At 46.5% G+C, this 25,488-nt stretch overlaps 1 protein-coding gene across 2 annotated transcripts in view; it reads left to right on the plus strand.

The window, feature by feature from the left end:
• The window catches only part of LOC146822433 (uncharacterized), a 35,395-nt gene extending 24,906 nt beyond the window's left edge, over positions 1-10,489 (plus strand). For both annotated transcript variants that reach the window (XM_085613528.1, XM_085613527.1), the window contains exon 2: positions 7,764-10,489. In XM_085613528.1, coding sequence (XP_085469654.1) covers positions 8,181-9,914 — 1,734 coding nt within the window. In that variant the 5' untranslated portion in view covers positions 7,764-8,180 and the 3' untranslated portion in view covers positions 9,915-10,489. The remainder of the gene's footprint in view (positions 1-7,763) is intronic.
• Positions 10,490-25,488: the final 14,999 nt, after the last annotated feature.

The raw sequence follows: 25,488 nt of genomic DNA on the forward strand, positions 1-25,488 counted from the left end.
ACAGATACATTGGGGAGATCAACTTCTGACCCAGGGTGAGATGTACGCCTGAAGGAGAACAATATATTGTAGCATGCATTCTTTTCAATAGGTCTAGACCCAACAGATTTTCACCACAACCGTTCGTTAACAAAAGTGAAGCTTCCAAATTATAAGGACCAACTGAGATAGGCAAAGGACAAGAAACCGGATTGCGAACAGGGGCGCCAGAGAATCCTACAGAAACATTTGTTAAGCCAGACAAAGGTGCGCCAGGGAGTTTAGAATGAATGATAGAACTTCTCATTGCTCCAGTATCTAGAAGGAATGGCTCTGATACACCCATTGTAGTGACGTTGACATAAGGGCCATTTTGATCTACTGGGATTGGCACAACTCCTCTACTTTGTCCATGGTTGTCCTAGTTGGCATGAAGACTCATTTTCGCCTTCAACATAATGGTCCTCATTATAATACTGAGTGGACCTCACAGTCTGTTGATCAAAATAGTTCATGGAATTAGGAGAAGGAAGGGCACGCTGTTCTTGAGTTAACATGCCTCGACCTCTACCTCTGTTTGCTGACTGGAGGCCAGCACGACCTCGTGGAGCAGATGATGCTCCATTGCGCTGCAATAAAACCGGACAACTGCTCTTAAAATGACCTTCCTCTTTACAATAGGCACATTGATTAGGACCTAACAAAGGTCGCGGAATGTACGGCTCAGGGTTCTGGTACAATCTCTGAAACTGCGGCGGCTGTTGAGTCTGAGGCTGAACATAACGTGGAGGATAAGCTTGTTGCAAGAGAACCTTAGTTTTTAAATCTTTCGTCTTTTTCTATTGCTTTTCTTTTTCTTCTTTGTCTCTATTCTCGTAATATTGTGCAGTAGCCAATATTTGGGCAGAAGAAGAAACAGCCCAAGAAATTTCTGAATCCTTTAATTTGTGTGACAGCTCGGGAAGCAAATTGAATACAAATTTGTCCACGAATAGTCACTGTCCACCTTCGGTAGCCATGTCCTGACCACTATGATCGATAAATGTCTCCTCAAAACGAGTAAAGAAATCAGAGACACTTTCATCTTTCTTTTGTTTACATGCTGCTAGCTTATCCCAATTCACTCTCAATGTAGGCATCATAGTTTTCATTAACGTAATGATTCTACCAGGAAGCTCCCAGATCAAAGCGTCAGGTTTTGCACCACCCACTTGGTCTCTATCTGTATCAGCTATGACATCCCAAGTAGCACCCAGTTCCTGTGCGTGATCCTCTCTACGAATTTTAGCCCATATTGTCTGTGGAACTACATTAGCATATCAATATCTGCCAGATTCATAATACAAGCATCGATTGTCTGCGATAATTCTTTGTAATAACCTGCAGGGTTCTTACGAGGATCTAGTAGAGTCTGCTTAAGGGCCAAAACTTCGGATCTTTTCCATGGTACATGTACCCATATACGCTGGAAATGAGCTGGAATAGCAGGATTAGCACCTGCGGCTGCAACTTCCTCTTTCCAAACTGGAGGAACTTCTCTCATAGGGTAATTTTTTTATGTCAGTTTAACCGACGGATCAGAATCAAGAACAATCTGAGAGAACAATAAGGTTCTAAAAGAGATGAGTGTCCTTACAGCTTCCTCAACTTTGGAACCTACAATAAATCCTTTTTCAAAATTGGCTTGGACATCTAATAAATCTTGTGAGATCGGACTCGAACTCACATCTTCCCATTCTTTAATGAGAATGTCGCACATTACATTAAAAACATATCTCTGTGTAGGCGCATTCTATTGCAAAAAGGTAAGCATAATATCAGACACACTATATTGTGGACCCGTCTTGATCCATCTTCGTGCCAGAGAATCTAGCTTCTCTCGTTCCTCGAACTCTGGAAACTGACTACGTGATTGTCTTCGAGCAAAAGCCGGAGACGCATTAAGAGCTCCAAAGAAAGGAGATAAAATACTAGTAACGGAATCTGTGAGACGCTTACGCATAGATGGTGAATTAGACATCAGAATAGGAGACAGAATATTAGGAGAACTAACAGGACTAGAAATTACAGGAGGAGCAGAAGGCAAAGGAGAGCTAGGATCAGGAGATGAAGGTTGAGAAATTGAGACTAATGGTGAAACCGGCAAAGGCGGTAATGCTGGAGGAGGCAAATGTTGAAGAGCCGGAACCGGCGGAGGTACTACCAGCATTTGAGCAGGCTGTAACGGCTGAGGCACATTAGCATTTTGCGCATAAGGTGGAGGCAACCTTAATAAATGAGACATTAGGGGATCTTCTTCTATATCTTTCTTATTATTAGAAGGAGAAACGGGCAACACCGGATAGCATTTATCTATCGTCATACGATGTTGTCTTTCTGAGATTTCAGTCGCATTGTCAATTTCATCATTTTTGAACTGTTGGGCAGCCTGTATAATCGTCATACCCTGTGCTTTCCTAACTCGTTTTGCTTGTTTAATTTCTTACTGTTTGGCTTCCTTACGCCAAAGGCGGAGAGAGTCAAACATTGCCGGCCGGGCTTTCCTTTTGAACAAAACTGTTTCTAAATTATCTAGCACATCGGGATCAAAACTACAGTTTTCTGGCCATTCAAGAACACCATCTTTTTTCGTGTATCGAGTCCATGTCTCGTTAAAGGCAATGGGGCCGATACCATGTTTCGAGTAGAGCTCATATGTGGGAGTTCCAACCGAAGGAATCGGACAAGAGTCCTCAAGTCGGGAGTCCCTATTACAACCAAGACAACAAATTCTTCCAAGCTTAGTCAGACCAGGCATTTCACAATGTCTCTGGACCGTTCACAAACTTCAAGGGAGTAAAATCAGTTTACGCAGCACAAATGCACTTACCCTCGGCTTTAGTCTCTGCAAAAACTAAATCTAAGTAACCTAAGGACATCAAACAAAGAACCAAAGTTGTGGGCGCGACCCACGAAAATACTTAACTTAACTAAGGACGTCTTCTTCCACCAACAGAGGCCCGTCTATCGTCTCGCTTTACCATACATCACCAAAGGAATGGGCCAAAGCAGGGCAGCGGTCGCCAGTAGCCGTCAGGAAGGAGTAACCGCGCTGCAAAAGACCTTCGGACCACTTTCAACATACAGGGGACGCTTAGTGTGGCTCGCGAACCCTCCGGAATTTTCTTGCGAGGTTCCTCACGACCTTCGAGCAGAACCGGTACCACTGAAGCCGCCCTACGTTGGGCGCCAATTGAAGAACCAGAACCTTTTGGACCTGGCGGCGCAGGGTACGCCCTCCGTCTTCTGGGTTCACCTGCTTCGTTACACAGAGACACGGGACACTCTGTCGGCGTTAGAAGATTGGATTTATTTAGCTGCAGCTAGTACAGTTATCCTAGAAGTACACAAAGTAGGTTCTCAGGAGACTGCCACTTCACTCTGTGGCGCATCAGATTAAATACTATACAATACAGAATTATTAACGAAACACACGCCCCAAGCAAAGAAGAAAAGAGCCAATAGGGTAAGTGGAAAACAAAGCGGAACCAGTAAGTGTCAGGCTCACCTGAGGTCTCTGCGGGGACAGGAAGCAGGAAACAGAAGACCGTTCCCCACGTCCCTCCACCACCAGTCCGCCCAACAAAGTCAAAGCAGAACAAGTGGATGGGGGGGAAGAGGGGAGACAAGGGAATGAGAAATAAGGCAGGTGCAGCGCACTTCCAGCACCTCGAGAGCCACCACTGAGATTCAAATGAAGTCCTGCAGACAAAAGGCGACCTTAGCAGACAGTTAGCTTAATAAGTAGACCAGCAATGACTCAACAAGTAACCCAGGATCTACCTGTAATGCTCCCCTCTTCCTCGGATGGTCAATCAAAAGGACAAATGACTTAAACGACCAGTGTGAAACTCCTACGAAGAAACAATAGCGTTAAGTATATACCTCCTATGTGCTCTAACCAAATGTATAGAGAGTGTCTCTACTCTTCTTACCCTTTTAAAGGAGCGGTGTCAAGGACTGTCAAGTGGCAGCGTTAAACCCTTTGGTTGTTATCAGCACAACCAATAATGTCCACTCATATGCTATAAGGTAGATTGTTCTCGGCATAATCCTATTGGAATCCTCTGATGCTTGTCAATGGCTCCTTGTCATACCGAGCATCACAGGAAAAGCATAACAAAAAAGGGCATTCGTTTTCGTAACGTTTTAGAAACATATAAGACACTACAAAATGTAGGGATTAGCACAGCAGGAATTGGGGTTGCATAAATGTGTAGCGGCTAATCATATAAGTAGATGCAGATGCCACAACGTCTTTGTACAAGCCCCTATCTCCCACCCCGAGAGACTATGATTCAAGGAAGGACGAAGTGTAACTGATGAGAGCTTCAAAACAGCCCGCTGCGAGCACTTCAACGAAGGGACAAGCCCCTCTAAATGTGCGTGAGCGCGTTACCGCCTGAGTGTGGTGAAGTTCCCGCGAAGAACCAGTCCGACAAGCTTCTAGGGACTCCAGTTCAGGCCGCTCACTCAGAGATTCAAAACGGAAGAATCAGGAATCCAGGTGCGACGCTTCTCCTCGGACGAACAAGCTCCGGATGCGGAAGGGAATACCCGGAAGTGACGTGTCGTCTCAACAACTAGAACGCGAAGCGTCATGCTGTCCAAAACAAGGAGTTTTATATTGAGAGATGCGGAAGTACGCATGCGGCCGCGACTCCTTCTCGAGCACAGGTATGACAGTAAGAAAGGTTCGAAAACAAAAAGATCAGATGTCTCGAAGAGTCCGCTCCTCCAACTATGTTTGTTATCCCACCCCCGAACTGATTCATTAACAGAATACAACTGACTTGCAGGTGGTGAGATACATTTGTGTGTATTGGAGGACGTGCATGACACAAGAGAATGCTGGCAGGAGACAGTGAAGGCCAGTCGATAAGATATGATCAGGAAAAAATGGTGTGAGCCTACAGATAGTTGAAACAGGGATTAGGAGAGCCAGACACGGATTAGTGTACTCGGCTAGTCCAAACACCAGTCTCGCAAACAAGGCCGAGGACGTATTTTGACACCAAGCTACGGGAAAGGCAGAATAGACTTCGTTCGCCGTGCTGCCTGAGTGATGGCAACACAAAATGGCGGCGGGTTACAAAATGGCGGGTCGATTCGATCGTGATCGAAAATCAAAGTTCCTCAAGCCTGAAACCATGTCTCAAGCCTGCCACTGCAGTGCCTGTGTGTGTGCAGTTTACTGCCACATCAACTTTACATTTAAAACTACTTGCCAAGCCTTCAAATCTCCTTTCTTTACATATAAGTTGCCCCTAAAGATGGCCCTTGGTAAACCAAAGGGAGAGCGCTATGTAAGTAAAAGTCAGAACATATATTCTATGTTTTACATGTCCTGGTAATGACAAACAGCTAAATTAATGTTTCACTGCTGTAAGGCCGACTTTCATTGGCTAGAACTGGGAATTCCTTAGAATACCTTTAAGCTGTAATTCCTGATTGGAAAGGAGTAGCCGTTTCAAGTTTCATATTTCATATCTTTGGAATAGTAATGATAAATCCTCTTTACTGGTAAAGTCTGATTTAACATTCCTATTTTAAAAATGCTACTTTTAGAAAGTGGACTTTTCTATGCTTGTACTGCTCTTTGTGCCTTACACCCTGTCTCTAATACACGTCTGGGCTAGGTGACCGACCCCTTTGTGCATTCCGTCTAGACACCCACAGACAGTGCATGGGTTGGGTGTGATTTAGCACCCATCTGCATCCATCTGTATTCTGATGGGTCTTCCTGGGCAGATGGGAGGAATGGGCCCACCCTTACACATCACAGGGTAGCAGACTGACCCATACAAATTACTGATAACTCCCTTTGGTAGTCTGGAGTGAGTGCTGGGATTGAAAGAGATACTGGTGCACTTCAAAACCACTCTTTGGAGTTTCCCTCAGATCAAATGCACATTTGGACGTAAGTGCTAAGTCTCTGGCCCCGTCAAATCCGACACTTCTGGATCTACACAGAACCGCTGTCAGAAGAACTGTGGTGCTGCAGAAAAGACTCAACTGGATTGTTTTTGTGGAAGAACTGCTTTTCTGTGTGTTGCCCTGGGACGTGCAGCACTCTGATTCCTGGAAGGAGAGGTAAACTCTGCCTTCACTCCAAACTGTTCTCCAAGGGCTTGTTAGTTGCCTCCTGTTTCTGAAGTGTCATAGACACAAAAGAATTCCTGCAGTTCTGCTGATGCTGCTGGACTCTCCCTTCTGTAAGTCCTACCCTTGCCTGAGGTGCCCCCTCTAAGTTCTGGACCTCAGAGGTGGGTTCTGCAGCTGAGTCTCTGCTAAATCCGGTGTGACGCAGCACGAAGCCCTGCAAAGTCTCTGCCGCTAGATGGCACAAGGCCTCCCCAAGCACACTGCACCCCAAGCTCCAAGGTACTGTGTTCAGTGGGCCCAAATGGGTCCCTGTAGTCTTCCTGCTCTCCATCATAGTCGGCCTGCACTTTGAATTTGCACCAGTCCCTCTTGACCAACCTGAAGTATCCTTTTTTAGCGTTACCTGCTTTTAATCGTTTTATTAGCTTTTATTTCTTCAACATTCAATATCTCAGCTTCTACTTGATTGATTTTGGACTTGTTTTACTCAGATAAATGTTCTCTATTTTCCTAAACTGTTGATGAGTCTTTTTGTGAGGTATTCACTGTGTTGTTGTTAGGGGTGGGCGGAATTTGCGAAATCCACTTTCGCAAATTATCGCGAAAATGTTGAAAATTATCGCAAACACGCGGAAATATCGCGAAGATGCGGAAGTTTTTTTCCCGCATGTTCGCGAGATTTTCTGCATGGTTGCGGCTCGGCAACTTACCCGTGCGGTTGCTCGCGGGCGCGGCCATCTTGTTTTCAGTTGTCTCGCGGTGCATGATCGCGAGAAGAAAGACGTGATCGCGCGACGCATGACGTCACTGCGGGCGCGAACTGTCGCGAGACAGCGCAAATGGCTAAAAACAATACACCATCTCATGGAGAATGTGACCTGATCAAGAAAACTTGTTGGCGAACGCAGGGATTCAGGTAAGGCGATCGCGCGAGAATGTATTATTTTACAGCGCGAGCAAGAACCAAATTATCGCAAAGGTGCGGAATGCGGAAATTTTGACATTTTCGCGCTTTCCGCGGAACGCGAAAACGACAAATTATCGCAATTTCCGCGAATGGAACGAAATTTTTAGCCCAGGCCTAGTTGTTGTTTGATGCATTGCACAAACCCTTTAAACATTGCCTTTTAAGCCTGTCTGCTCTGTACCCAGCTACCAGGGGTGAGCACAGGATAATTTGGAATTGTGTTGTGACTTACCCTGACTAGGATTGCTGGCCCTACTTGGACATGGTGCGTTCCTCTGCCAACTAGAGACCCGGTTTCTAACAGGCTCAATCTTGCATTATTTGTTAGGCCGTGTGATCATAGGAACCGTTCCCTGGCTAAGAAGGGAGGCATCTTGTTGCTGTGGATTTAACATTGTAGTGTGTCGTGGGAGAAGATCTCACTCGCTGAACAAGCAACAGTCTCTGGTCTCTTGGTTACTCCTTGAGTCCACACTCCTCGATATAAGGGGATCGTGTAAGGATTGTATGCCCTTACTCTGCCTATTGCATCTTTACATTGAAAGTGGAATCTAGAATTTCTTCAGCGCACTTGTCTATATGGACACTTAAATGTATCATTAAATGCCAATTGGTTTTTCTGATGAGCTTTGCATTTAAGCTTATTCATTGTTTCTTTTTCTTAATCCAACAGGTGAAATAAATGCAGTAATAAACGAAAAAAGTAAAGCTATTAAGCATCACTGGTGTGGGCAGTGATGTAAAAACAGTATGCCTCAAAAACTCTTCCCTGGAGGGCTAATGCCTCGCCGAAATCTTTTTCTACAGCAGAAAATCCAAACTGCCCAATGAGGTCTGTACTTGGCTCTTAGATATCAGCTGATAGACATTGGAGACACAACACACTGACCTACTGAAGCAAGTCTGAGGTGCTCATTACGAAGGAAGAGATAACCTGGTACCAGAAAGAACACACAGGACAGAAACCGTATGAATTTCTAGAATGTGACAAAACATTTATTAGGCAAAAAAAGAGCAAGTGTGACATAAGAAACTTCTTACTGGAGAAAAACCAGATCGATGGACTGACTGTGGAAACGCGTTCTTTGCAATGAAAGACCTAGTGCAGCATCAGAGTGTCCACGTAGAGGAGAAACCATATCAATGTACAGAATGTAATAAAGTGTTCGGAAGGAAGGAGAATCTAAGAAGGCATCAGAAAATCCACACTGGGGAGAAACCGTATGAATGTACAGAATGTGACAAAGCATTTATAAGAAATGAAAAGCTAACACAACATCAGAAAATCCACACTGGGGAGAAACCATACCAATGTACAGAATGTGACATGGCATTCATTAGAAAGTCACATCTAATGAATCATCAGAAAGTCCACACTGGGGAGAAACCATATCAATGTGCAGAATGTGACAAAGCATTTATAACAAATGGAACGCTAACACAACATCAGAAAATCCACACTGGGGAGAAACTGTATCAATGTACAGAATGTGACAAAGCATTTATAACGAATGGAGAGCTAAAACGACATCTGAAAATCCACACTGGGGAGAAGCCATATAAATGTACAGAATGTGACATGGCATATATTTTCAGTGACAACCTAAAATACCATCAGAAAACCCACACTGGAGAGAGATCATATCAATGTACAGAATGTGACAAAGCATTTATAACAAATGGAGAGCTGAGGCAACACCAGAAAACCCACACTGGAGAGCGATCATATCAATGTACAGAATGTGACAAATCATTTATAAGAAATAGAGAGCTAAAGCAACATCAGAAAATCCACACTGGGGAGAAACCATACCAATGTACAGAATGTGACATGGCATACATTAGAAAGTCACATCTAATGAAACATCAGAAAGTCCACACTGGGGAGAAACCATATCAATGTACAGAATGTGACAAAGCATTTATAACAAATTGGCAGCTAAAACAACATCAGAAAATCCACACTGGGGAGAAACCATATAAATGTACAGAATGTGACAAGGCATTTATAACAAATGGACAGCTAAAACAACATCAGAAAATCCACACTGGGGAGAAACCATATAAATGTACAGAATGTGACATGGCATTTATTTTCAGTGGACACCTAAAAAACCATCAGAAAACCCACACTGGCGAGAGATCATATCAATGTACAGAATGTGACAAATCATTTATAAGAAATAGAGGGCTAAATCAACATCGGAAAATCCACATTGGAGAGAAACCATACCAATGTACAGAATGTGACAAAGCATTCATTAGAAAGTCAAATCTAATGGAACATCAGAGAGTCCACACTGGGGAGAAACCACATCAATGTACAGAATGTGACAAAGCATTCATAACAAATGTCCAGCTTAAGCAACATCAAAAAGTCCACACTGGAGAGAGACCATATCAATGTACAGAATGTGCCAAACCATTTATAACCAATCGAGATCTGAAGCGACATCAAAAAGTCTACACTGGAGAGAGACCATATCAATGTTCAGAATGTGACAAAGCATTTATAACAAATAGAGAGCTGAAACGACATCAAAAAGTCCACACTGGAGAGAGACCATATCAATGTACAGAATGTGACAAAGCATTTATAGCAAATGGAGAGCTGAAGCGACATCAAAAAGTCCACACTGGAGAGAGACCATATCAATGTACAGAATGTGACAAAGCATTTATAACAAATGGAGAGCTGAAGCGACATCAAAATATCCACACTGGGGAGAAACCGTATGAACGTACAGAATGTGGCAATGCATTTATAATATATAGACAGCTAAAGCAACATCAAAAGGTCCACACTGCGGGGGGAACCGTATGAATGCACTGAATGTGACAAAGCATTTATAACAAATGGAGAGCCGAAGCGACATTAGAAAATCCACATTGGAGAGAAACCATTCAACTGCACTGAATGTGAGAAGGCATTTATTAGAAAGTCACTTCTTATGCAACATCAGATAGTCCACACAGGGGAGAAACCCTATGAATGTACATAATAGTACATCAAATTCCACGCTGGTGAGAAACGATAGGGCTGTACTGAATGTGACTTAGCAGTTATTACAAAGCAAAGTTTAAAAATTCACCAGAAAGTTCCCACATGAGAGAAACTATATTAGTGTACAAAATGTGACAAAGCATTTATACCAAATGGAAAGAGACCATTCAACTGCACTGAATGTGACAAGCTATTTATTGTAAAGGGAGATTTAAAACAATATCAGATCCACAGTGGGGAGAAACCACATGAATTTACAGAATGTGACAAGGTATTCATCACAAAACAAAATTGAATACAAAATCAGGAAGTTCACACAGCAGAGAAAATGCATGTATTGAATATCACAAAGCATTCATAATAAATGGACAACTTAAGTGATGTCTGAAAATCTACATGGCAAACAATCCTATGTATTTACAGAGTGTAATAAAGTCTTCCAAGGAAGAATAAGCTGATGCAGCATCAACAAATCCACACTAGGGAGAAACCCTAATAATAAATAGAATGTGGCAAGGGATCAATTACAAAACAACATGTAATATATCAGAATGTTCACACAGGAGAGAAACTCTATAAATATATTCAATGTGACCATGAATTTATAAATGGAGAGCTAACGCAACATCAAAAGTCCACCCTGAAGACTGCACTGATTGTAGCAAGGCATTTGTTAGTAAGGGAGAGTTAAACAACATCAAAGTCCCCACTGAGAAAAACCTATATGAATGTACGGACTCAAATCAATCAATGGGTATTTATTAAGTGCAGCAAATCATCTGTGAGATTCTCAAGCCGCTGGGGGAGGAGTTGCTTTCCGGAGAGGCTGATCAGTTGAACAGCCAGGTCTTGAGTTCTTTCCAGACTCATTGATGTGTCAGATCTCCAGTGCAGGGGAAGTTAATTCTAGGTCTTTGCAGCCAGGTGGGAGAAAGAGCAGCCTCCGTGCCTGGTTTGTCAGACTCTGGGAGTGTGAGCAAGCAAGAGGGAGGCAGAATGCAGGTGTCTGACGGGCTGGTTAAAGAATAAGCTTTGGCTGATGTAGGCAGCTCCTTCGATATGGAGTGCCTTATAAGCATGGGTCAGTATCTTGCCTCTTTTCTGTACTGGGAGCCGGTAGAGTTTACTGAGGTGGGGAGTGATGTGGGTCTGCTTCAGGAGGTTGAGGATTAGCCTTGCTGCTGAGTTCTGCATTGTCTGCAGTTGTCTCTGGAGGTTAGTGTTGATTCCTACATACAGTGTTTAGGTAGCCTAGCCAGTTGGTCACCAGGGCTTGGGTGATCATTTGTCTGGTGCTGATGGGTAGCTGCAAGATCTAAAGATCTTACAGCGCATGGGCATGGTCTGTAAGGGAGGGGAAGAAGCCAGGTTCTGCTGACCACCATGTGTCGCTCCAAGGAGATGCGTGGTTACTGAAGATGAGGACATCTGTCTTGTCCGTGTTCAGTTTTAGGCAGTTGTGCTTCATCCAGTCGGTGATGTTGGCTGTGCACCTATGTAAGTTGTCTCTGGAGTTGGTGAGGTGGGTGTAGAAGATGACTTTCAGCCCGTGCGATTTAATAATGTTGGCTAGGGGTATCATGTAAGTGTAGAAGAAGGTGGGGATGACGGAGGATCTTTGTGGGGCACCACAGATGATGTCCTTGGGCTCAGGAGTAGGGTGGGAGTCTGATTTTCAGAGTTTTTCTGGTGAGGTAGGAGGTGATCCATTTGAGGGCATTTCCTTGGATTCCGATGTGGTGGAGCTTGTCAATCAGGATCTGGTGGGAGACCATGTCGAAGGCAGCCGAGAGGTCAAGAAGGATGGGGGCTGTATTCTGACTGAGGTCCAGGAGGGCTCTGATATCATCTGTGGCTGCTATCAGGGCAGTCTCTGTGCTTTGATTGGCACAGAAGCCTGACTGGGAGGAGTCCAGGAGGTTGTTGTGCTCCAGGTGTCTGGTCAGCTTACTGTTGATTGTTCTCTCGAAGACTATGACCAGGAACGAGAGCAGTGGTATCAGTTGGGAGTTCTTCAGCTGCTCTAGGTCTGCTGAAGATTTTTTTTAGGAGGGGTTTCACTTCTACGTGTTACCACTCTTCCGCGAAGGAGCCCATGGCGATCGATCTGTTCAGTGGGTTTGTGAGCTCTAATCTGATCGCCTTGCTCCTAAGGTTAAAGATATGGTGGGGGCATGTATCAGTGGGTACCCCAGAGTGCATGGAGTTCATTATAGAGGTGGTTTCTTGTGCAATGAGAAGATCCCAGGAAGCGGTCAGAGTTAGTGTCAGTGGGTGTGAGGAGGTCGAGGCTGTCGCTGGCAGAGAGCTGAGGTTCAAAGTCCCTGTAGATGCCATGATCTTCTAATGAAAGTAGCCAGCAAGCGTGTAGCACAGATCCTAGGAGGGAGTTATGATATTCTCGGTGGCTGCAGGGTTGCTGAATTCCATAACGATAGTGAAGAGCTCATTGCTGTGGTTTGAGCTGATCTCTATGCAGCATGTGAAGGCATTCTTCTTTGCTTCTTTAAGGAGGAGATGGTAGTGGTTGATCGCTGTCCTGAAGGTGGTGTAGTGCACTGTATCCTTATTGGTACGCCATCTTCTTTCTAGCCAACAACAGTCTCATTTAGAGGTCTGAAGTTCCGGGGTAAAGAAGTTGACACTCTCTGCCGATTCTCTGATCTTGGTCCACTCCGTGGGGGTGACATAGTCGTGATCCAGTCTGTGAAGTTCCTGAGGGCCTGTGTAAGGTCTGGAGCTGTGTCCAGTCAGTTAGCATGGAGAGTGTTTCAGTTCTCGTCTGAGACAGTTTTCCAGTTGCGCTGGGTTGTCTGGCTTTGGTTCCGTAGTATTGTGCCCTGTGATGATGAAGTGGACAATGGAGTTGTTGGTCCAGGTGAGTTCTCTGATATGGCGGATCCTTGATTGTTTCACTGGAGATGAGGCTGGAGTCAAGCATGTGCCCTACAATGTGTGTTGGGTCGATGACGAGTTGGATGAGGCCGATGTTGTTCATGCTTTCTATTAGGTTGGCAGTGCTGACGTTGCTAAGGTCTTCCATGTGGAAGCTGAGATCTGCTATGAATATGTAGTGTTCTGAGGCAATGGCGAGTTAGGTGATGAAGTAAAGAATGACTTTGCAGAACTCTGGGCGAGTTCCTGGAGAATGTGCTAAAGTGTTCTTAATGAAGTAACCGTATGAATGTACAGAAAGTGACAAGGCATTTATTAGAAAGGCACTGCACAGCCAATGTACCATAGAAAAGCCCACCCTGGGGAGGAACCATATACAGGGCCATGGGTATGCCTAGACGTCGGTCCCGGGCTCACTGTGCACTGGATTCAAGATGACTGATGAGGGGTGATACCCCAAAACCGGTCCCAGTATGCTTGTTTCTGGTCCAGGGAGGACCTGACTTGAAAGTTCAAGCTGGAATGTACCCATGAGGAGCAGGGCCAATGATTTGAATATGGCTAAGTCTTAACTGGCGTGGCATGGTGAGCAAAAGTACAATGGATTTAACCCAGATCGCTCGACTGGGGGTGAATATTTGAATTATTCCGAATTCCGTCTATCATTTGTGTGTCTTTTGGTTACTGTTAGAAATGGGATTTCTGGCTGGCTAAGGCGTGCGCCAAAGCCAGGCAGAAACCACCACTCTAGTCAGGGCAAGGAAGTTACATGCCAAAGATAACCCTTGCTCACCCCCTTGGTAGCTTGGCACGAGCAGTCAGGCTTATCCCGGAGGCAATGTGTAAGGCATTTGCACACGCACACAGCAACAACATCCCAGGCCCACCACAAAAGAAACTCCACACACGGTTATATAAAAATAGCCTTTGTATTATCATAACACATTAGAATAGTAAGCACATTGTAATAAAGTACTTAAAGCCAGAAATAGATGTAGGTTCTTCAGGTTTATTGTAAGTAAAAGATCCCATCCACCAGGAGCTCCTGCAAGCATCTCAGGCTGGCTTCAACTGCTCCGCTTCCTAACATCGTTCCATCCTATCAATCACAAACATTCCTTTTCCCCTGGCAACGTGAGGAACATTCTACGATGCCACACATCCCCTTCCTTTACAAAGAAAGTGTATGAATTACACCAAGAGTGCAAATCTATATTACAACATAACAATGTTCAAAAACCTATTTAACAAAATCTTTTAGAAACATAGGAGGCTTGGGAACTCTGGGGGATCTGCGAATGCTTTGGGGGGCTCTGCTTGCATCATCACAACCGGACAACTTTTGACCAGTCAACATATCTTTCCTTACAACCACCACCCTGTTAAAATTCCAAATGCGGTGGTCAGCAGTTTTTATAGCATTACTGAACACTTTTATTACTTGAATGGGTTTCAAAAATCGTTCTCCAGATCTCTTTTTGATTGGGTTCTTTATGAGAACCCAATCCCCCACTTTCACAGCAGTCCTCTTCACAGATTTCCTCACATCAAAATTCTCTTTCCTAGATACAGTTTTTCCTGATTCTTTCACCCTCCAATTAGACTTATCATTCTTAGTGATTAACTCAGGTTGCATATTGTTTACCCACGGGGGAGCTACCAAAGTATTGGGACATATGGCCCTGAATAATTCAAAAGGAGTCCTATTCGTGACAGAGTGGGGCGATACCCTGTAAGCTTCAACCTTATCCCAAATTTGATTACGCCAATCCAGACCCCTTTACCTTGCCATGTTAATAGTTTCTTTTAGTACACGGTTGTACCTCTCAACCATGCCATTGGTTTCTGGGTGATACAATGACGATTTTTTTGTGCTTGATACCTTGTTTTGCAAAAAACGTCTGCATTTCTCTGGATACAAATTGCACCCCATTATCCGTTAAAATATTAGAAGGTATTCCTTCTCTAGAGAAAATGTTCTTTAAGAAGCCTATCACATGTTTGGTTTGAACCCCTCTTGAAATTCCTATTTCAGGCCACCTTGAGAAAAAATCAATTAACACGAAAACATACCAGTCAGTTCCCGTTGACTGTATGGGGCCCAAAATATCTAAACCCACTTCTTTCCAAGGGGCATCAGGTCTTTCCCTTATCACCATGGGTTGTGTCTTGGGCTTTGCTACCCTCTCACTCAGGGCACACTCCACACATTCTCTTATTTTCCTTTCAACCTGTATATCCATCCCTGGCTACCAATAATTGAGACGAAGTCTCTCTTTTGTCTTAGAAATACCCTGATGTGTACCGTGTGCAAGCGATATGAGATCTACTCTAACGTTACTTGGGGGAATGAGCCTCAACCCCTGAAAAGTAGACCATCACGTTCCGATAATTGGTCTCTGACATCCCAAAACTTCTCTAATTCTACGTCATCTCTATGTTTTTTCTTCCAACCACTGTTAATGGCTTCTAAGACCTTTAATAATACTTGGTCTTGAAGAGCTTCTTTTTGCCATCTGTCCTTATCAATAGTGGAATCTTCCACCAGACAAACCATTTTGTCGTCTCGTTCACACTCATCGTCAGTATTGACGTCAGCTTTTACAACCAGTCTGGACAAAGCATCAGCTACCTTGTTTTCCACCCCAGGTAGATACTTTACATCAAAATTGTAATCTTGGAGCCCGACAACCCATCTTGTGATTCTACCTGAAACAGCGTCAATCCCTTTGTTCCTGAAAATTTCAACCAAAGGTTTATGATCAGACCTGACTTCAAAAGTAGCACCCCACAAGAAATTTTTTAACTTGCTTATGGCCCAATATACCGCCAAAGCTTCTCTCTCTATTACAGAGTAGCGAAACTCAGCATCTCGCAAACTCCTGGATAAGAAAAGAATGACTTGCTCTTGGGACTGATCCTTTTGTACTAGAACTGCTCCTAATCCCTTCAAACTTGCATCTGTGATCAAAATGGACTTTTTCTCGGGGTCAAAACTACACAGTTTGGGAGTAGATTTTAACTTTTCTTTAAGGTTACAAAATTCTTGTTCACATTCAGCATCCCACAAGAATTCGCAACCTTTGCGTAGTAAAGCCCTCATGTGCCCACAACATGAAGCGAAACCCTTTTTAAACTTATGATAGTATTCGGCCATACCCAAGAAACTCATAAGTTCTTCTCTACTCGTAGGTGCAGCTAGATTCTGTATCGCATTAATCAAACTCTCCTTTGGTAACACCCCCCCTTGAGAGATGGTGTGCCCTAGATATTCAATTGAGCTTTTCCTGAACTCACACTTTTCAATCTTAACTGTGAGGTTGAAGTCTTGTTAACTGTCCAACACCTTGTATAACCCGTCATCGTGTTCTTTTGTGTCACATCCAAAAATCAATATATCATCTTGATAAATCTTTACACCTGTTAAACCCTTTAAAACCTTCTCCAGTGCCCTTTGGAAAACTGAGGTTGCTGATACCAGCCCAAAAGGAAGTCTAGCAAACCTGAACGTGCCAAAAGGAGTGACAAACGCCGTTAGATCTTTAGAAACCTCATCTAATCTAATCTGGTGGTATGCTGACCGTAAATCAATGGTACTGAAAACCTGTGCACCTTTTAAGAACATCAACATGTCGTTTATCTTTGGTAGAGGGTATCGGTCAGTGACTACACTCTTATTTATTTCGCGAAGGTCCACACACAAACGAAGAGACCCATCACCTTTCTTGGCTGCGACGACCGGAGCAACCCACTGAGTCGCCTCTACCTCCTCAATTACTCCTTCTTCCTTGAGTCACTCCAATTCTACTTTGACCATATCTCTAACTGCAACAGGTACATTCCTAACTTTACAGCAAACGGGTTTAGCATTGTCAATCATTCTAATATGATGAAGGTACCCTTTGAGGCAACCTAATTTACTTGAAAACACATTTGGAAATCTGTTCCTCAAAACAACTGAAAACTCCTTGCTATTAGAGTCTTGAACAACAGATACCAACACAAAACTATCTTTTAAAATAACGGGGGGAGACGAATTTGGGTCTACCATGACCCCCAAGTACTTCTGGTGGAACCAACTGAGAATGCTGTCTCCCTTTTGTGAGATGTCTATTTTTGCACTGGCTAATCTTTCTTTGTAGTCAATTAAACCCCAGAAGTACCCTACAAGTTTAATTGGTCCCCCCCCATAGGCCACAGGTTTTATGTCGGGACGAAAAACCTTTGTCTTTCCCATAATATGTTTTTTGTAAAATTCTCTGGAAATAATGGTTATTTTTGCACCCGAATCAAAAAGAACTTTAGTAGGCTTTCCTTCAACTAGGATTTCATCTATTGGGTAATTTTTCCCTTCTCCATTTTGTACTACCTGTACTTGAATTTGCCCACAATCCACTTAATCTTGGCCTTGATAATCATCATCTACATCATAATATATTTCACTTACTTTCCCCTTGTGATTTTTCCCTTTACACATAGCAGAGAAATGACCTTTCTTTTTACATTTGCTACATGTGACCTTCCACCCTGGACATTGCCTGTCATTTGCAAAGTGACCATTTTTCCCACAACGAAAACATTTTACATTAGACACATTAAATCTCTTGGGAGCTTCTTTTAAAGCTTCATTTTTCTGGGTTTCTTTATGATCAAGAGTTCCTCTAGGGGTAGTCTTGACGGCTTGAACAGAGTTTTTTTCTTTACTTTCCCCATTTTTCTTTATGACATCTACGCATTTTAAAGAGTGTTCTATCCTCTTGGCAATTACAATAACCTCTTCCAAATTCGGTTAATCTTTTTGCAACCCAACATGAATTGATCCCTTATTCTTTCGTCGAGTGTTGCAGCAAATTTACATGAGGAAGCCAATTTCCTGAGAGAGGTGATGTAGTTCTCAACACTCTCATCTTCCAATTGGTACCTTCTGCCAAAGTGGTATCTCTCCAAAATGGTACTAACTTTGGGTAAAAAATGTTTATCTAACATGGCAATGCAAATTTCGTGCTCATTGAGGTTACGATCAACCAGTTCAGGAAGATGGTCGAAGACTTCCTGTCCTTCCGAGCCCAGGCAATGCAATAACAAGGCAGTCTTCCTTTCTGCACTTAAAGACGCACCACACACTCTAGCGTACCTTTCAAAAACTTTGCGCCATTTTCACCACTTTATGGGAGGATCTCCTGGTGATGACAGAAAGAAAGGAGGTGCAGTAACGTTTTGCATTGTAATACTTTTAACTTGGAACACTTTACCCCAAATAAAATTGTACCTTTTAAAAAAAAAAAAAAAAATGGAAATGTGAGACAAATGAAAATTTAACAATTACCCCTTTTTTTTTTTAAACACTAAACTGGTTACTACGAGGTTGAAATAAGAAAAAAAAATGGTTCGTCTCCTTTTCTTTTCTTTTAAAATGTTCAGTAACAAACGTGTGCACCTGTACTGTTATTGAGTCTCATTTTGTAGCAGAATGTGTGTATCACTGAGGAGGTACATTTTCTAATCCTTTACTCATGCCCGTTAAAAGTACCTCTCTCCCTGTATATGCGCCGATCACGAGCTGCCGATGTCCATCTTTGTTGCCCAGCAACGCCAAACACATTTAGAAAGACGTGAAAGACGCGATGCGTCCAGCAGCAACCCACTTGTTTATTGTGGTTTCCTTGACAACCAGCGTAGTACGTGTGGAGAGCTGGTGACGCAACGCGCTGGTCTCCTTGACAACCAGCGCAGTGCGTGTGGAGTGCTGGTGACGCAACACGCTAGTGCGTCTAGCCTCACTCAAACGCGAGACCTGAATGGCAGAATGGCGGATCACTGTCGGCGTTCGAAAGCGGTGAGAGGCGCCGACTTGAAAGATGCCATGTGGTTCCCTTCTCTTCTTCCTTTTTTTTTTGGATGAGCCAAATTGCTGCCGTTGATTCAAATACACCTTTAAGCTTTCTTTGACTCAGAGTCAGACTCGTAGACTTTTCAAATTAATTGCTGCGCAGAACGCTTCCAATCAGCTTTTTGCACACCCAAAGAAGCGCACATGCTCGCAGTGCATGGGTTCCTCAAACCACTCCACACCGGGCCACAATACACAAACGCTGATGTCTACAATGCAATCACTTTCCCTTCAAACGAGCCAAGCAGGCGGACACTTCATAGCTTGCTTCTTTTGAAACTGGGAACATGAAACAAAGCCTCAAAGCCCGCAGAGTCCATTCAAAACGTCGAGATAGGTTTAAAACTGTGCCATACCTGTAGAGCAGCGCGATCAAAGAGTTCATTTCCTTTAAAATTGATCCATTTTGAAACGAAGTAGGGTTGGGACCTTGTCTAAATCAATAAATCCTTAAAGTTGAACCATCCTGCGTCGCCAAGTGTAATAAAGTACTTAAAGCCAGAAATAAATGTAGGTTCTTCAGGTTTATTGTAAGTAAAAGATCCCATCCACCAGGAGCTCCTGCAAGCATCTCGGGCTGGCTTCAACTGCTCCTCTTCCTAACATCATTCCATCCTCTCAATCACAAACATTCCTTTTCCCCTGGCAACGCGAGGAACATTCTACGATGCCACACATATATTATACACTGTGCCAACTGGCACTGGCAATATTTACAAGGGATTATGTACACCTGACAGGGCCACATGGACCACTGTCAGTACCATCACAAACTTAGTAAAAGTACAGCAGATCATAAACATACAACCTGCAACCACCGGGACTCACTGTTCTTAGCATCCGTCTGTAACATAAACTACATTATGCACAGTATCACATTAGGCACCAAACGCATTGTACGCCGACCTCACCAACATAACCACATTAAGCAATTCTCTCACAAGTCTAAACACATTAGACCCTAACCTCCTAAGTATAACTACCTTAGGGAATAACTCTCACTAGCATAAACCATTATATGCGAACCAACCTCATAATCATAACGCACATTTAGAGGTATCAACACAGGTGCGTAAATCATTCTACATACATTACATTTCCTAGCACCCAAGAATCACAGTAGGGCCTGGTGCCCTACAAATCTAACAATCCCCCCCCTCCTGGCCAACTGGCCATCCAAAAAGAGGGCTCAAATGCCCTATGTCCCAAGAGTCAGGGCGCGCTGCAAAGGCAGCGAAAGTCAAGGGTGCGCAATCTGTGCAAAACCTAAACGTTGCAGCTGCCCACTACTTGCTGGGCAGCTGAGAACAATAGTCTGGGGGCCTAAACAGTGCAGCTGGCACTAAATGCTGCGCAGCTGTAACTACTCAAATGCGGCATGGGCTTTCAGTAGCCCTTAAAACAAATGTACCAAAAGTTGGAGCCACCTAGGCTCTAAAAAGGGTGGGGGCAAACGTGGGAAAGAACGCGGGCTCCTCTGGCCCATTAAAGTAAATATGCCCACAGCGTTGGAGCCACACGGGGCTCTTAAGACTATGGGGCCAAACATGGGAGCCACGTAGGCTCTGGAAATAATATTGCCCCCATTGGGGCGGCCCGCTGCCAGACGGGGCCGCCCAAGAAACCTAAACACAGTACCTGCACTGGCACGTAAAACAACATATGCTCCCTCCGTTGGGGCGGGAGTGAAATGCGGCCCAGTCCCCCTTTCAGCCCTCACTCACCGGCTCTGGGGGGTAAAGGCAGCAGACTCTGCTCCTCCGGTCTCCTCTTCACCCTGTCCCTCTTCTGGGACCGGGGCTTTCATCATCGCCGCACGTCTCGCTCGTCACCCGGGGCTCCCGAGGCTCCCAGCCGCTCAAGTGAGCCCCGCTGGGATGCGAGGCACTTCGACCGGACCTGCCGCCTCCTTCTCTTCACCCGGGCCCCCTCCTGGGACCCGGGACTTTGCCGCGGTGCTCGGGGAGGTGGGGTAGGCTCCCGCCCTCCCTTCTCTCTGTATTTCTAACGCTCCTCGGTAGTGCGGGTGGGGCTTCCGGACTCCAGTGAGGCCCCGCCCAGGTCACGGGCAATCTCTGCCTGACTTCCTCCTCAGCCTCCGGCCATGGTGGTTAGACGCGGGGTGGGCTCCCATTTTATAAGAAAGGCGGAAGCGGACAATGAGGGGTAGGCTCCCTCTAAATTCAAAATGCCAAGCGGGGTGGGCACCCGCAATGATGATCAAAAAGCGGGATGGGCTCCCGCCACTCTGAATGAGTAATAAGCGGCCATGTGGGGTGGGCACCCACAAAATGGCGATAAATGCAGGGTGCGCACCCGCGAGACAAGCCTCACGGGGGCATCCCTCCGGTGGGGATTCCCTCCAACGAGGCGACCAGCATCGCGCTGCGCAGCCCACACTCATCCTCAGCTGGGCAATTAAAGGATAGCGCTTCCAGGCGCTAGATGATGCCAAATTCCTGGGGGCATAAACAAAGGGAGAAAATGGTCACAAAAAGTCCTTAATGCATCCAGGGTGTGCGATGTAGGGCAGAAAGGTCCCCAAAAAGAAGTCCTCCAGGTATCCAGGGGCAGGGCCCAGGGAGGCAAGCCTTCTCCTGGGCCCCAGCAGCAGCACGCCCCTGGTAGTTTCAAGTCAAAAACAAGAACATTTTCATGGGGTCACAGCCCCTTCTTTTATACAGCATTTTCCTTTTGTTCTGCAACTGTAGGGCAAGGGGAGAACCAGATACAACGGTTCAGGAGCACTTTGTTTTGCTCATCTCCCCTCTCTATTCACAGGACAGGCCAGGGACATCAGACGCACCACAGGAGATGGAGCCAGCACAGTGAAGTGAAGGCCCAGCCCCATTCAGGTCTCAGTTGCAACTCCTCCCTCCCATCTACATGCAGATCTCTCCATTCACCACCGGGCAGACTCACCCTGGCACCTGGAATTCCCCAGCCCTCCCTGCTCCTATCAATCACAAGCCAGACAGGCAATTCACATCACACAGCACACAGACATGCCAACTTCTAGAAGTGACACTTATCCACCAGTCACAATAAATCTACGCACACCATTTGGTGACCCAAGAACCGCAGCGGGAAGAATACGAAGTTAAATCCTCAGTCTTGAAAAGACAGAAGGAGCAATTGATAGGTCAGTGTTTCACCATCCTGAAGACATCGATACTTGGATAGAGGTTATAAAAAAAACTGGTTGCTTCGCTTTACTTGTTTATGAAAGGCTAACTGTTAATTCGACAGTGATCAAGGCTTCAATCGAGCAGGATTTATAAAACACAGCTAATCGCCCAATCGGTTATCCAGGCGCTTGCAGGTCCTGTAGGCTTATTTGAACAGCCAGGTATTGAGGGCTATTGGATGTGGCCCTTTTTGCAGGGTTATCCCCAAACTTTTTGCTTCTTCCTCCTATTTTTTTTCCTGATCTGTTGTTCTTGGTTTTAGGACTCTGGGCACTTTACCACTGCTAATCAGTGCATAAGTGCATATGCTCTCTATGTAAATTGGTATTATGATTGGTTCTCCCTGATTGGCATATTTTGATTTACTGGTCAGTCCCTAGTAAAATGCACTGGGTGTGCCGGTGCTGGTAAATCAAATACTACTAGTGGGTTTGCAGTACTGATTGTGCCACCCACATGAGTAGCCCTAAAAAGATGTGTCAGGCCTGCCACTGCAGTGCCTGTGCGCAGTCTGCTAACTGCCATGTTGCATTGGCAAGTGCACCCACTTGCCAGGGCCTACCCTTCCCTTTTCTTACATATAGGACACTCTTATGGTAGGCCCAAGGTACCCCCCTGGGCAAGGTGTAGTGTATGTGAAAGGTAGGACATGTACTGATGTGTGTAACATGTCCTGATAGTGAAATACTGCCAATTTTGTTTTTCACTATTGAAAGGCTATCTTGCCCCATAGGACAGAATGGGGAATGCTTTCTAACATTTTACAAGCATATCTTCCCAAAGGGATAAGATAGAAAAATAAAGTTTAGGCTCTCTGAACACATCTTTTACTAAAGATAGTTTTTAAATTGTGCGTTTGAAAATGCCATTTTTAGAAAGTATTAAGAAAGAAAGAAGCCCGCTATTGGAATTACCGCAGCTGCTTGCACCATACTTGCCCTCCAATGGATCCTCGTTAAAGGATTTAAAGTGTACTCATTTCAATTACAGGGCCTCGAAAGAGTCCTGTCTTGTTATTTTTCATCAGTACCTCCCTGAGTCGGGAGTGGGTAATTTGTGCACCTGCTGCCTTCCTTGGGTGTGGTAGCCATTTCTAGGGCTCCCTCTCCGGAATCGAACCCTGATTCCCTGGTACCTGTGGTCACCATGGTAGGCACTGAATGTACCATCAAAAGTTGATAGGGCAGACATCCGATTGTATCGTCGCCGTCACGGGGACGTGCGATCGGCCTGAGGATATCTAGAGTTACCAAAGCGGTCGGGCGTGCCTGGATTGGTCTAGGTCTGATAAATGCACCCATCCCGGGAGGTTAGCGCTCGTCGGCATGTATTAGCTCTAGAATTACCACAGTTATCCAAGTAACAGATAGAGCGATCAAAGGAACCATAACTGATTTCGTGAGCCATTCGCAGTTTCACTGTACCGGCAGTGTGTACTTACACGTGCATGGCTAAATCTTTGAGACAAGCATATGCTACTGGCAGGATCAACCAGGTAGCCGCACCTGCAGACGGGGTAGGTTCAGGGGGGTGCGTGCCCATCTCCCTGACCGGCAACCTTTACGCATCCCTCCCTCTGTGAGCCTGCTGGGGGAAGGAGCCCACTAGAGGGGTGGAGAGGTGCGGTCACATGAGCACTGTCAGGCCCAGCCATCTCCCCTGGAAAGGAGAGGTGGGTCGAGGCGCAGCCTGAGCGAGATGCAGGGGTGCTGGAGCCTGTTGGCGGCGGCACCCCTCGGAACGGTCCTTCCGAGCTGCTGTGGAAATCTGCTGGGCGGAGAGGGGTGACAGCGTGGTGCACAGGGCCCACAAACCTGCTGGGCAGCAGCATCCGAAGGCCTGGCGCCACCCGACCCCTTCCACTCGGGTCAGACCACTGGGGGACACAGGCTGCTGGGGCCACTCGGCCTTCGCTCTGCTGGGTAGGGTGAAGGGCCTCCCGCCAGGCGGCAGGCCCTCGAGTCAGACTGTCCATGCAGAGAGGAAGCTCCGTGCTTGAAAAACAGCCGAGGCTAGCCAAGCAGTCAATCCCTAAATGGACAGAGAATGCCCAATCGATCAGAGTATGGCTGGGGCACACTCTGGCAGGCTGCCCTGCGCAGGGGGTATGCTGGCTTAACGTCCCTGCCTGCTCCCGGGGCAAGCAGGCTCGGAGAAAAAGGACCATCGGGAAGGGGCTGAGAGGTAAGTGCATACCAGGACCCCTGGGGGCCCAGGCGTGTGGGCCCGGGTGCTGTCTTCCCCATCTCGGCATCGCCAGAACTCACAAAGGCCTGACTGAGCAAACTCGGAGACAATAGGACCATCAGGAAGGGGCTGAGAGGCAGGTGTGTACCCGGGCCCCTTGGGGACCCCGGCGGGGGCAGAGCGGCAGACAAGAGCCCCTGACCCTGGGCCCCGGGACCCAGTCGGGGCTCCTGGGCCCAGAGGCACAGGTGAAGCCTCCACGGGACCCCATCCCGGGCACCCTGCCACTCGGCAGGACCAAGGATACAGCCCAGGGTGGGGAGGCCACCCTTCCCGGGGCCCTCAGGGGCCCCGGCCAGAGCTCCAGAACCCAGCCAAGCAAGGTGAGGCCCCCCAGGCACAACGGAACCCCGTCCTGGGTCTTTGGCAGAGCGGCTGGTCGGGGGACAGGGCCCAAGGCCGGAGCACCCAACCCGGGGCCCAGTGGGCTCCTGGAACCAGCTGGGGCTCCTAGGTCCAGCGGCGCAGGGGAAGCCTCCCTGGGCCCGCCGGACCCCGTCCCGGGCACCCTGCCACATGGCAGTACTGAGGACTGAGCCTGGGGTGGGAAGGCTGCCTTTCCCGGGGCCCCTGGGAGCCGCTGAACCCAGCCGAGCAGCGAGAGGCTTCCCGGGCACGACGGAACCCCATCCCGGGACTTTGACAAGCTGGCAGGCTGGAGGACAGGGCTCAGAGCTGGAGCACCTGACCCAGTGGCCTGGCGGGACCCTGGACCCACCCGGGGCTCCTGGGCCAAGAGGCAAAGAGGAAGCCTCCCCAGGCCCGCGGGGCCCCATCCCGGGCACCCTGCCACACGGCAGGACCGAGGACGGAGCCTGGGGTGGGGAGGTTGCATTCCTTGGGCCCCTGGGAGCTCCTGAACCCAGCCGAGCAGTGGGAGGTCTGCGGGACCCCATCTGGGGCAGCCTGTCATGCGGCAGGCCCGGGGACAGACAGACCCAGGGCTAGGAAGGCGTCCTGGCCCGTCCAGCTGCCGGCTGAGGAACGCCAGGCCGAGAGGGGTCCCAGAGTACCCTGTCCCTAGTAATCCAGAGGAAGGCTACCCCTCTTTCTGGGAACCCGTGCGCACCGAGAGACTCAGGGGACTCTAGGCCCGGACGTGCCTGACCTCCTGGAGCCCTGGCTGGGATTAGGGAGGCGAATGAGCCCCCATCGGGACTTCCAGGGTGGTTCG

The sequence above is a fragment of the Triturus cristatus genome, chromosome 6, assembly GCF_964204655.1.
Source record: "Triturus cristatus chromosome 6, aTriCri1.1, whole genome shotgun sequence".
Taxonomy (NCBI): domain Eukaryota; kingdom Metazoa; phylum Chordata; class Amphibia; order Caudata; family Salamandridae; genus Triturus; species Triturus cristatus.